This window comes from Macrobrachium rosenbergii, chromosome 54, assembly GCF_040412425.1.
Source record: "Macrobrachium rosenbergii isolate ZJJX-2024 chromosome 54, ASM4041242v1, whole genome shotgun sequence".
NCBI classification, from domain to species: domain Eukaryota; kingdom Metazoa; phylum Arthropoda; class Malacostraca; order Decapoda; family Palaemonidae; genus Macrobrachium; species Macrobrachium rosenbergii.
Window position 1 is genome coordinate 17,970,505 of NC_089794.1, and position 14,164 is coordinate 17,984,668.

The 14,164-nt window shown below is 35.1% G+C and overlaps 1 protein-coding gene across 1 annotated transcript; it reads right to left on the bottom strand.

Moving 5' to 3' along the window:
* Positions 1 to 1,350: 1,350 nt before the first annotated feature.
* Yippee (yippee zinc finger protein) lies at positions 1,351 to 13,829 on the bottom strand. Its single transcript, XM_067097523.1, has 4 exons — positions 13,707 to 13,829; positions 10,977 to 11,157; positions 10,643 to 10,759; positions 1,351 to 6,509 (listed from the first exon to the last, which is right to left on the bottom strand). Exons 2-4 carry the CDS (start codon positions 11,135 to 11,137, stop codon positions 6,428 to 6,430), a joined length of 360 nt encoding a protein of 119 aa, XP_066953624.1. The 5' UTR covers positions 11,138 to 11,157; positions 13,707 to 13,829; the 3' UTR covers positions 1,351 to 6,427.
* Positions 13,830 to 14,164: the final 335 nt, after the last annotated feature.

The window sequence follows — 14,164 nt, forward strand, 5'->3', positions numbered from 1 at the left end:
TTTTACAACCCTACAGACTAGCTTACTGATCAAAGTAAGAGATACATAACACTTCCTATCAAGAGAGATTAAAAATAGCAGTTAAGTTTGTTACTAAAATACAAGCAGTGTTAAAGTAGTGTTTGTATATGGAAATTCAATCTAATCAAAATTCTGTAAGAATAATGTTCACACTAGTGATAATGTGGAAAGCAATGCAAAGGATGAGTGTGTGTATGCTATACTGTATAATGCAAGTTTAACAAATTTTATTTTTGGGGCCCCATAGTGGGGTTAGTGCTATCAGTGCACCTCATGCAGTCCACTGTAGGCATTACTTAAGGTCTATGCAGCATGCTTTTATCTTTCATCCCCTAGCTGTCACCCCTTTTATTCTTTTTACTGTACTTAATTTCATATTCTCTTTCTTCCATCTTACTTTCCACCCTCTTCTAACAGTTGATTCATATAGTACAACTGCAAGATTTTCCTACAATTACACCATTCAAACCTTTGACTGTCAATTTCTGTTTCAGCACTGAATGACCTCATTGGTCCCAGTACTGGGTCCTTTGGCCTAAGTTCTGTACTCAATTCATTTTCATTTTTGGGGAGACTGGTAAAGGGTAAAGGGAGGGATGTAAGATGGCAAGAACTTAAGAATGCAGTTAAGGATTTAGCTCAAAACAGCGCCATTGCCAAACATTGTTGGGAAAATAACTATGAAATGGATTTGGAGGGAGCAAAAACTATACATAGGAGTAATACAGTAAAGCAGGTCATAGAAAAGTGGTAAGCGGGTGCTTTAATAAGTATTTTGCCATACATTAGATGGCAATAAAGCCTTTCTGCAGGAAGATAGACATACCAACAAGCTAGTCAGCTATTCCATGAATTAAGATTTCAAACATCTTCTCTTGGCTGCCGATACTCTCTCTTCCTTATGTGTGTCTGCACCGGTTGTCAAATTGGCAGTTGTCACAGAAACACCAGGCATCAATGCTGAAGGTCATTTATCACCCACAAATCACCTGGTCACCAATAACAAGTATCATACAAATGAAAGGCAGGAATTAAGATTACGTCTGGCACATAGATACGAGGGTATGGCTATTACACGACCACCATTTCACAGTTAAATTTGAAGGATTGTTTGATGTTTTCCCAGGCTGTTACAAAATTTTATTATATCTTAATTCAATTTTGTTTTTTTTTTATATATATCTTGGTGTCCAAGTGCGCCCTCTTTCCACTGTTTTAAGCTCTGAATGGCTGAAAAAACCACAGTTCTTTTGCTTTACAGGCTAAATTTTGTGATATATTCATTTAAGACCCCTTGATAGTTGAGTAAGGGTCAATAAAACTCAAAACTGAACTTACAAACCTATATAAATTTTACTCAGATTGTAAACTTGTTAATAAAAACACGAATGATCCAACAACGTCCACACTTAAAAGATTCTACAGATCTGTCATCATATTACCATATTAGAGTATATCACAGCAATATATATGGTTATGCCTTCTAGAATAAGAGAACTTGACAAAACCCAAAAATAGAGTAAAAACCATACATAAAAATAACACAAGTAGACTATATATATATACACAGCTCTCTACCAGTAGAAGTGCAATCTGAATAATTCTGTAAATGCATCCACTGACCCAGTCTTCTACAAGTAGTATTATCTACTAGTAGCAGTAGTTGTATGACATAGGCAACAGTACCATATTACCCAATTCATCTGTGATTATGTTGCCTACCTTGAAACATGCAATCTTGACAACTCTTGTGAGAATAAAGCTGAAGCAACTTTACAAAAATGTACTAACTAGTGCAATAAAAACTGGCAGAAATGTATATCTCTGGAAAACAAAAATAATTCAGTCAGGTCTTTCTGCCAAAAACATAAATCCCAGGACAAAGTTGAAGTGACAATGCAAAATAGGGAAACATTTAAATCAAAATAATCAGTGCAAAGCACCAACCAACCAGGTCAAAAAATGACAGCAGGGAAAAAACATATATGTGAGACCAGTACACAAGTGGGTCACTTCCTCACACTTCCTGCTTCAAGACAAAACATACAAGTCAAAATGGTATGACAGCATGTATAATGAGAATATGTCTGAAATAAAATGTCTGCCACAGGAGGACTTCAAGAATTCCAGACCCTTACAGTTACATCTTTACTTATGTGAATCTATTTAAGACTATCATCATCACTATGAAATAGTTTAATTAAGACCAGAGTTCATTACTCTCAAGAAGGCCCATCTATTGACTATTTTGTTGCTTTGAGGATACTGAGAAGAAAACTGACAACTTTCGGCATCCCCCAAAAGTGAGGTGCAATTTTCTTACCATACAAACTAACAAGAATACTGTCAGTTTGATAATTTAGTCTTAAAACAATCTCATTTTTTTGGATGCATTAGAGCATGAAGGTATATTTCTCATGTAATGTTTTTGTAAATTTACTAGCCGAAGAAAACTGCACCTCTTGTAAACTATGAAGAAAATGTGGTATACAGTGCAATGTTAATATTCTGGGGATATCTAAATATATTGTTTCTTAACCTCTACAAAGTGGCTAGCTATTCCTGAGAAAGAAATTGGACAGACAATTTGAAATTTTCACTGGTTAGCAGTCATTGCTGAAGAGAATTTAAATCACAACGTGGGCTATCAAGTCTTGTGGAAGTTGCATCATTACAGCTAAGACATGTGGAATTTATAAAATTTCCCAATGCACATTTCAATAAAAAATTTTTCTCACAATGTGCAAGGAGATATCTGGCTGAACATTTTCTATATATGACCAACTAGGTTGCTTGGAAAGAGAAAGTTTTAAGGCTTAAAATTCTGACGTGATCAACTTGGTTGCTTGGTAAGGGAAAATTTCACCCTAGTAATTTGCAGTAAATCTACTGTGCCCAAAGAGAAAGTTTTTATAGGTTTCACACAAAGGCTTCTAGAGAAAGAAAAAGATTATATGTTTATATATTCATCCTACCACTATTATGAACTTACACACTGCCAATGTCAACATTTACATAACTTTACTCTAGCGGTAAAGTAATTCAAAAGTGAGTCTTGGCCTACACTAACGAGAATTAAAGTAGTGGGGAAAGTTACACTATTCCTCCTTATTATACATTACAATCCTTTAAAATACTACATAATTATTTCAAATGACTACGAACTGTGGAGTGTTTAGATTTGTCTCTACAAAAATAAGAAACACATAAAAAAAGGTAAATTATCATACATAAAAAAAGTACTGGTTTCTATGGTAAAAAATAACACTTCAACTCTCTTTACTGGTGAAAGTTAATCCACAATTCTGGTCTTCACAGCTGTTGTGCTAATATCTGAATCCTTCAGTTTTAAAGTTGAAGCCATCTCCCTACTGTATAATGCTAAACACCATGTACTGAATATGAGGAAATACCAGAAAAAAAGAAATCAAACAGGACAAAACACAAGTAAGGGCCCATTCACTTTGGTCATGGATCTGGAAACACTCCACACAAATCACTAAGTTTAAATGAAATTTACAATCTTGTCAATAAAAAAAAAAATTCATAAGTACATGACCAACAGCACATTAATGAAAAGAACATCCAACATCAAACTTGTTTGGTAAAAAATGTTACCCACTTGTCAACAAATATCGGATTATTCCCTTAAAATACTGAATTTTTAGCAGATCTTACTAAAAATTCACATCAAGAGGTGAACCACTAAGCATGAAATTAAATTATTGTATCAGGGTTGAAATATATCGGTAGTTACCAAGAAAAAACCGTACCAGTGTTCAACAAGACTTCCCTATCCTTAGGGAGAGTACATCAGTTTCTAAATGCTTAACTATTGAAGACAGGAATTTCCTTGTAAGTTTCCAAACACTCATCAACATATTCAAATATGAACCAGTTACATGGAATTTTAATAAGCCTGGAGCTACAGTAAAAGGTTTTTAAAACCGCAGTTTTTCAAATACTCGAAAAACTTTTCTGAATTGGGGTAGAAAGTTTAAAGAGGATACATTTATTTTTTCATTCATCCAACACACAGGAATGGACTGACTAAATAACTGACAGAACCATTAAGGTGATAAAAGTATTTTTTCAATACTGTAACTACTTGATGATAGGGTGGGCATTAAAACTCCTAATAACAGACTTTTACTGCCAAACTGAAACGTTCATAATTGTACCCTGTATTGTACTGGCTACGAAGTTGTCTAGAAGCGTCCCTCAATACGGGGAGGGCAGTGATGGAGACGAGTCATGTAATTGTAACATCAAAAATTATACATCAGACTCCTATTATAGTAGTACAGTACAAAGTCTTCTTACTTTATTTTAATATTTTCCATTTCCACACTTTATTATGAGAATCTCTGGCAGCTTTTCCTAGCCAAAACATTACCCAAGTCTTTCTAGCAGAACATTATTTGACATTTTTTTGTTAAGTAAACGCCCAACATTACACCTATCTGAAGCACAGTTACAACTTTTTTACTTTCATTGAAAGCAGTGCCCAGGTGGCAATGAGCCTAGAGGCACAGACTAATGTGAAGAGTAATCTACATTTGAACTTTCATATCCCTGCAAGTGTGTGGTTACACTTTTTGCTTTATGTGCTTGAATGCTAACTTTTGGATAGTGTGTTATTAAAAGACTTCCTTACAGCCTCCTGCAGAAATAACAAGGAATGAATAAAAACCATGTAGAAAACAATGTCCTTTGTCAGCAACTACCTTAAGCTCACTAATTTCTTGGCACTCGCAATGCGCAAATGTCTCCCTATGTGATTTTTTTTAGAAATTTTACTTCTGAACATGAAGAACAAGAATGCTTCACAAGTTCATTTACTTCCAAACACAAAGAACAAGACTGCTTCACAAGTACAGACATCTAACGAAGGATGTCTCAATTAAAATTTTCATAACTAACTCTTCCCAATCTTAGGTATTCTTCACTGCTTTAGAGTATTTCTTGTACTGAAGAATCACAATTTGAGCCTCACAATTTGAAGGCACCGTCAGGGATCAGGGAGAGGCATAAAGAATTCTGAAGGGAACATCTCTACTATTAAGCATTTCTAGAATAAAGCATTCCCATTCTTTCCCCTTAAACAACTTGCCTATACTGTACCATTCTTGACACTGATAAAAGAGGACAACTGTAATCTTAAGTCCATAAGCAAACACATAGTTCTACAAGCTTCCATAAATTCAAAAGGTGGGGCTGAAAAAAATTTTTTGTATGCAAAATAAATATGCGAGAAATAATTGTGAACGGAATGACTCATGCATCAGTATTATTAATCATGGAAAAAAATGCCAAAGCAAACCAAATAGCAAAAACATAGCAAAATATCACTTTGGACGTCCAATGAGCATTATGTAACCAGCTGGTCTCTGTTTGATAACTTCCTGATACCGGATAAGAATTCATTAGTCTACAAGACTGCAGGAACATGAGATGATTAGGAGCATGTCCTCAACTTTCAATTACTAGGTACAATACAATACATTACTTTTGAGCAAATACTTACAGCTGAATTAAATTTGTCCAAACATCTCAAGAAAACCTTGCCTGTACCACTAAATAAAAGTATTGCACAGTTACTTCTCTGGAAGTAGTATTACAATCACTTGTAAGCAATTTTTGTTTCATCAGACTTGTTATGATATAAGTTTTGAAAATTTGTAGACAATTGTACACAAGGAATAACAAATCCAACAGATGACTATATCCGAAAGCACAATAAAGGAAAATCACACTGCAGAAATAACCTTTCCATAGGTAAACATTCATAATATGCAAGAATCATTTAACCATAGAAAAGAATGAAAAAAGAAAAACATATTTACCTCTCCATATAAAAAAACAGCACTGTTTACAGATGAAGAAAAAGTATTAGGATTCTGCATAAAAAGAAACCTTTAGGTTTAGATTGTCCAAAAGTCTACAGTAATATCAGTCAAGATACTCTGTACTAACTGCAATGTACTCGCCATTATAAGCATATGCACCTACAAAATTATCTTGTTTGTCCCCAAAAGATATCTGATATCAATATCAGAATTACAGCAAAAAAAAAATTTAAACATTCTGCAAAAAGAGCATTGTATTCATACATCTGAAACTTGTAAAATATAATTAAGACATCCTAATTATCAGAATGACAGTCTATAATCTATACTTCTGGAGAAAAACTTAATCAAAGCACATTACAGTCACTACAGAAATCTTTCTTGTGTATACAAGCTGGTATAGTATAAAAGGTAAAAAATACAATATTATCTGAAAGAAAAAAAAATAATTTACAGTGTGTTAATAAGGTACGAAAGTAGGGAGTAACACGATCACACAGAAATATATAGAGATATTTGACTTGCTCCTATCACTCATCCTCCGGCGAAACGTTTTCTCAGTCATCATCAACATGTTCCACAAAACCATCAGATTCGGTCACAAGGGCACGTTCCAGGATAACGCGCCCTTCTTTGTACCTGTGAAGTATTGGCCAGAGATAAGGCAGATACAATCAAAATGGAACTATATTTTTATATACAATTATTTCTTTATGTAAACAACACATGCTATTCCACTACATTATGAGGTTAACTGCCTCACTTTCATAAGATAGGTCGAAAATATCTAATGATCATGTTCTCAAATTTTTGTAAATGCAACAGAAGTATACAATGAAGTCTTAAATTCTCTATAATATACAGTATATGGAAATTTTTTCCACTGAAAACCCTGAATCTAAATTTTGGAAGGAACCTGGGTTAGTAAGATAGCAGTTCAGTGCTCTATATACTTGCAGTTACAAATCCCGTCATATTTAGAGTTACTTCATTTAGTTCCCAAATTCAGATTAAACACATCCATAACTATCAGGTAACTGAGAAATAGTGTTCATTACATATCATTGTACTTTTCATTACATAGTGCCGCTGTACTTACATGGTCTGTAATATTAAATGGTTGCAAAATACATACAATTTTTTTCCATGAAATGTGAAATCACTACACAAGTTCAAGACCAAATTTTAGATCTTTGCTATTAATAGCTGAGCACTCCCCAGCTGGATTAAAAAACTCAAGTTTATGACACTCCAGCCAGTCATAAGCCCAAACAAACAAGTTTTGAAGTTCTAAGAAAGGGTACAGAGGTGTTGGAAGACAAGGCGAAACTGCAGCTAACTTATGGAAGTTCAACCAACCTGGCCCTAGTCTCCAACCTTTATTGTTTATAAATGAGTTTAAATGAGTTACAGTTAAGAGACCCATAATACAGGCACAAAAAACTTGTTGGAAGATTAAATGGTAGAGACATGACACAAGTGAGAGGAGTAAAGGATAAAAAGTTCAGAATACATATATAACTTTAGCAAATGATGTATGTGTGTGTCCTCAGTACATTATTTGCAACACAAACCAGGAGAGATAATGCTCCAAGATCCTGTGCTATAACTGTAGGGTTTACAGTGCTAGTGACAGGAGACCTAAATGGTTGTTAGTGCAGTTATTTTTGGGGATACACCTGAAGAAAATTCAAATTCTGGAAAACTGAAAGGCTGCAGATGCAGAACACAATGTTTAAGAAGTTATGAGAGAAAGTTTATTAGCATAAGGAGTGAAACTCAAGCATACAAATAAGTTTTTAAGATATCCAGATATACATGAATACTAAAAGAATGGAGAACCTAAATCAATTTTTTCTGACCGGAAGAATGGAGACAGTAAAGAAAAATAATGCACTACCATACCACACCAGGCAGCCAAGCACAACACAAAACTCATCAAAAATAGTCATGAAGGTATACATTGGCTTGGCTTTGCCTATACTTCACAGTGTGGTCCCGAATGCAAGCCAAATTCATGGCTTGATAAGATTTCACTGGCAAGCATGAGCTTACTGTCCTTATGAATAGAGATGGGGGTTTTTGGGGAGCCCACAGGTCTACCTGCAGAGCCATCAGCAGCCGCTGCCTGGTTCTCCCTTGGTCCTAACTTTGGTGAAGGGGCTTGGTCAATGACCATATGTTTAGTCTTGTAGAACACTGGGCACCCATACAACAGCCTATCCTTTGCTTCTGCTATTCATGCATGGTATTTTTAATCACTTAAACTATACCAAAGAATGGACAATGTAAAACTCAACAGAAGTACAAAAGGCAGGACTAAGAGCACCTGGTATGTCATCTTGGAAGAAATACCTGTCATGTTTATACAGACTGGGGATATGGTGATGAAATGAAATACGAAGGACAACTGAAGTACATAATAGAGCGATCAAACTCTGGTTGACGACAGGCAGAGAAGAGGCTTCAGAATAAAATGGGAAAAGGAGTACACAGAATACTAAATGCAGAGAGAATATCACATAGATGAAGCTGACATGGCTGAGGAACCAACAGAGGATGCAACCACCAAAGAGGTTATGAGAGACCTAGATGAAATATGGTAAGATAGGTTGGACATTAAAAGAAAATAGCCCCTAACCTTAGACTTCGTTACTTATCAGATATATTACTGTATATTGGTTTTTTGTTATACTATCTGTTTAAAATTGATATATTTTGAAGTTAATCTCTTAATGGAGTGATAAAGTGTAAAGTACAGGTCAAGGTTAGCTATAAGCGTAACCTGTGCATTACACTTATCACTCCATTAAGCTGAGGCTGAACACTACAGTACTGCCTATGGAATTAATGTTGGCTGTGGGACATCCTGAATATCCAAGTGTAGGCTATACTATAAGGTCTCGGTTACTTGACAAACTTCACCATTTATTAGAAGGCTATGCTGCCAAAGCATCTGATACACTGAGGTGTCTACAGTTTTATAGTATTTACAAAGGGAAAACAGAAACACCTCAATGTGAAAAGCACAGAGGAATAAGACTGTTAGAGCACAGTCGAAAATTAAGAAACAAAGTATTGGAAGAAAGGTTGAAAGCCATTGTTTAAATTAACAACTGTCAGTTTGGCTTTACACCATGGCGGGGATTCTGCATTGGCAACCTTTATGATCAGGCAATTGCAAGACGTACCAAGTTACATTATACGTCTGTGAATCCTTAGAGAGATCCTACACAAGAAATTGGGGGCATTAGGTACACAAAAGAAAAGTGTACTGTAAAAACTTGAGAGAGTGACTGTACTATATCTCAAGTTTTAAGAGTGAAGGCATGGGCACAAATGGAAAAATATGAGATGAATTGCTGTTTTTATCAAGGGTCAGTACCAAGTCTTCTGTATGTTCATAACAGTACAACAGGAAAGCACTAAAAAGCAGAAGTGCAGGCCCATGTTTTCTACAGCATGCAGTTGACAAACTATTGACAGCAGAATCTAGAAACAAGGTCTTAGCAGTTTTTAAAAATGGTAGCCAGGAAGGAAGATGTAGCCTGAAAAGGGATCACTTTCCATTATCTCTCTCTCTCTCTCTCTCTCTCTCTCTCTCTCTCTCTCTCTCTCTCTCTGTGTGTGTGTGTGTGTTTCATTCTGTGGTGACAGCACAGCACTCGAATGAAATATGTGTCAGCAAGTAATCACAGATGATGCAGAATGTCAGGATTAAATGGGTGTGATGAATTTTGAATGCCCAGCATATTATGAAAAAAAGAGCTATTAGACTAGTAGTAAAATAAATAAGTAATCACAGATGATGCAGAATGTCAGAATTAAATGGGAGTGATCAATTTTAACACCCAGCATTTTATAAAAAAAAATAGAGTGAGTAGTTAAATAAGTAATCAAAGATCATCCTGAATGTCAGGATTAAATGGGAGTGATCAGTTTTTAAGTCCAGCATTTTATAAAAAAAAAAAAAAAGCCAGTAGTAAAATAAATAAGTAATCACAGATGATGCTGAATGTCAGGATTAAATGTGAACACCTACCATTTTATAAAAAAAAAAAAAGGAACTAGTAGTAAAATAGTAAAGTAACATGTTAAGATGTCAGAGGGATATCATTACTGTTATGTTTGGCAACACAATAGATTATGAGAAGTATCTGAGGATAATTAGAAAAAATACAGTAACACCCTGGATAAAATGAACAGATAGGCATTACTGAACCACTATGGCAGAGAGAGAGAGAGAGAGAGAGAGAGAGAGAGAGAGAGAGAGAGAGAGAGAGAGAGAGAGAGAGAGAGAGAGAGAGAGAGAGAGAGTGTGTGTGTGTGTGTGTGTGTGTGTGTGTGTGTGTGTGTGTGTGTGTGTGTGTGTGTGTGTGTGTGTGTGTGTGTGTACCAACATCAATAGTACAGTTATTGTTTTCATCCTATTAGTAAACAGGAAATTTTTATGGAGATTTTAAGGTGTGACTACAAAATGACATGATTTATGGCTGATGTGCCTTGAGATCATATTCTACACAACAGGGTAGTGGGAAGATGTGGCATGAAGGCCAGAAAGGAACCTGAGCAGACAGGAATCCTTTGATGTCTAACTACTTATCAAGAAATGCTGGCATAAAAATTTTAATAATAATGATCAATTGGCCTTTGGACAAAATATAATAATACCAATTAGCTAGAAATAGTGCCATTAAAAGTATGCTTGTGGGAGTTGGAGAGGAATAAAAATAATTAGTGATAATAATACGGTCTTACTGCTAAACATTTACCTTTGATTTTCCTCTGTGGCAAATTCATATATCCATCCCAATTTGGCATTGCAGTTTTTACAGGATACATCACGCACCATGTGTCTTCCAGTCAACATAACACGGTCTTGTACTTCACTGGAGAGAAAGAATAAGCTCTGTTTTATATTGGTCATCAACTACAAATAAACTAAGGAGGCAACAGCACTAAGGGGATCTTTTCATAGGAGAGTATCATACAAAACGAAACCAAACAGGGCATACTGCGATGACAAATAATGCTGGACTGTAAAGTATGTTCAATAGCCATGAATCCAACTCAAGATCCAAAATAGTCAAAAAGCAGATTTCTTACCTGTATGTAAGATTGACTACCCTCTTAAACAGGAATGCTCTGCCTGTGGCTCCAGTAAATCGCGTTGAGATCAGTTCTGTGCGATTTGTCAAAATTGTGTAACAAGTGGCACATGAAAATAGCCTTGTCCCTCCAATGTGTTCCAAGAAAATTCGGCCCATCTTGCAAATGAATGTGAGTTCTATTTGAAAAAGAAAATAGTAATTTAAGAGGCATAATCTATATACAAGGGTTCTTTAAATACTAAAGACAGAAAATTCTAAATTATATTTAACAGAGACAGTTAATTCACAGATTCCTAAATTTATTTGACAGTCCTCCATCATTTTACTACCTGTTTCATTGTGACTCATTTTACACTTTAGAATAACTATTGCCTTACACTGCAAATGAGTGGCTTCATTAATGTTTTTTGCACCTTAGTACCATTAGATTTGCAATAATTATTTTTCAGGAAATCACATCAATAAAAAAAATCTTTGTTTTCTGCACTGTTCCTGCGAGCATTACGTTAATCCTGAATTCCTTTATAAGGAACTACAGATCACTGGAAAAATAGGTAGGAACTTGTGTTATCAAGTTCATGATTTGTATACAGTAATTGCTACAAGAAAGCTTAAGATTTTATAATAAAAGTAACAGGAAGCCAAAATTTCCTAAGAACACCCTGTTTGATATGCTTCATCAGCTTTGAGTCCATCAAATCAATGTTGTAAATATTAATATAAATATAATATTTTCATATATTTCTATGAAAACTCTTGTACCCACCAGAGTAACAACATTGTTTACAAAAATCCCACATATAGACTGTGATTCATTTAACTGGGCCAGACAAGTCAGGTATTAAATGTCAGCATAATCAACACAGATATTGTTTGAACTGACCAAAAGAATAATCTATTTTTGTACACTTAAGTGAAAAACACAAAGAATTAATTGATCCAATGGTAGTATAATAAGCTGTAAAAATATTCTTAACAAAAACTTCAAACAGTATGCATTAACAAAGCTAACAATAGAAAAAACTTTAAGCCCAGGTCTATAAGTGCTAGACCCCATACTGCACAAGATAATTAAAGGAGACTTTATAAGAGAAACTTAAAAATGAGTAATCACTGTTAATAACCTCTGGCCCTCCTTGGTTTATCCAGTTACCTGAGATAATCCTAAACAGTTGTTCCTGACCTGAAGACCTACTCCAAAAGTAATGACCTTTGCATGAAATAAAATGACTTTATGACTCTATTTCTTATATGCTGTTTGCAAAACCAAGTTTCCTTTGTAATCTTTTGTTATATTGTATGCAGCATACTCAAAAATGCCTTAGAATAAAGACTAAAGATCTTGCACTCTGTTGTTTCAATTCCTTGTGGCTATATCTTCTGTTTACATTCTATAAATTACTGCCATGATAGGAGTTTTTTTTTTTTACATTATATAGGTATACTGTATATGTACATATATTAAATAATTTTAGCATAAAAATGGTATCAAGATACAATATTTTACAACAAGGCATTTTTAAACCCCACAAATTTTCTTGTTAATCACAGCATCCACTTTCTTTATTAAATCTGTTTTAGTATTCATTATATCATATGATATTTCTATTTAAATTACTATATCTTTGATTACAAGAGTGGAGTGTAATTTTCAAAATTTTCTGATATTTTCTTAATTATCAAAACTAGCCTAGTTCTTTGTAGTAACATACTAGTACTGATGGTTTGCACATATAAGGTATAAAAAATACAAAGTTACTATATACAGGCAGACCATGAAGTCTGAAGTTGAGAGATCCCAAGCACATGATAATGGGCTCTGCATGATTCACAAAAAATACAGAAAAAAATTATGTAGATTATAAAATTTGTTACACAAGCCATCAAAAAGCCTCCATCAAACTCTGTCAGAAGTCCACCAAGCCTCTGAGGTCACCTTAGACTATGGGACAAAAGGATCATAAGATTTAGGGCAAATGCCAAGCACTGGGACCTACGAGGTCATTCAGCATTGGGGCTGACAGACATGAATTATAGCTTGATATCTAACAAAGCCAACAATGTAAAATTCATTCTTTTATCTTAGGTAATTAAGAAATACCTTGATACAGCCTATGTCATGCACTTTGGCTCCTTGGAACTAAAGCCGAATGTGAGGGAGAAAGTATAGCTAAATACTAACCCTTGCCTAGGAAGGGAAATAGTATTGGAAATGTTATACAAATCCAATCTGATGGTCATCCAAAGAATATCAGAGTTCTCGTTAAGTTTTACCACTTGCGGTATGCTAGTCTAACCAGGACTGGGCAAACAGGCTGACCAAAATGCTTTGTTGATGACGTCAATCGTAACCTAGCTTCGCTCAGCTGCGACCTAGATTGTACTGCTTGCACTATGCCTAAATCTACTGCCTATTTAACGCAGATTAAAACAAAGCCGAGATTAATGATAATCAAACACTGAAAATCTCGAACAAATCCTGCTAGACAAAATCAAGGGAAACATTACATCTGCCATTCATGACGTTTCCTTAACCCGCAGACGTCCGTTCATCGGAAAGTCTAAAAGACGCAACAAAGAACAGCAATTGGCCTAACATAGCATCTAACTTCACCACACAGCACCAAAATCACTACAATATCAGCACGACACACACATAAATCTATTTATAAAGAATAAAGCACCGGTGATTCGCCAAGAGAGGAAATTAACGGGAACTTCTCACCCGAGCTGGTTTTACGTCTTTGTTCGCTGACTTCTTCCTCTCCGTGTTTTGTTGACAATTGTCAGGTGGAGAATGTCCCCACGCTACGGATCCGCCGAACGTAAACAATGAATGTGACGAATGTCGGCGAAGTGAAGGGACAGGGTACGTTGGGGATGAAGTTTCATTTGGTTATTGTATCCTTCTACGTTAATTTCCTATTCAAAGATTTATGCTTAACTTCCACTCAACTTTTGTAATTTATAAAATGAGATTTCACATATTACTAACAAACAATGCCACAACATTTTCGGGATAGGTCATTCACATTTCGGCTTACGTAATGCAGTTACAAATAACTACGTCATCTTTCACACTTAATTCGATAAATGTGTTATGCAATCATACAGCATATCTAAAAATATTCATTCTCACACCTACTTTGCTTTAAATCCTACTTGATCACAGCAACGTTCCAG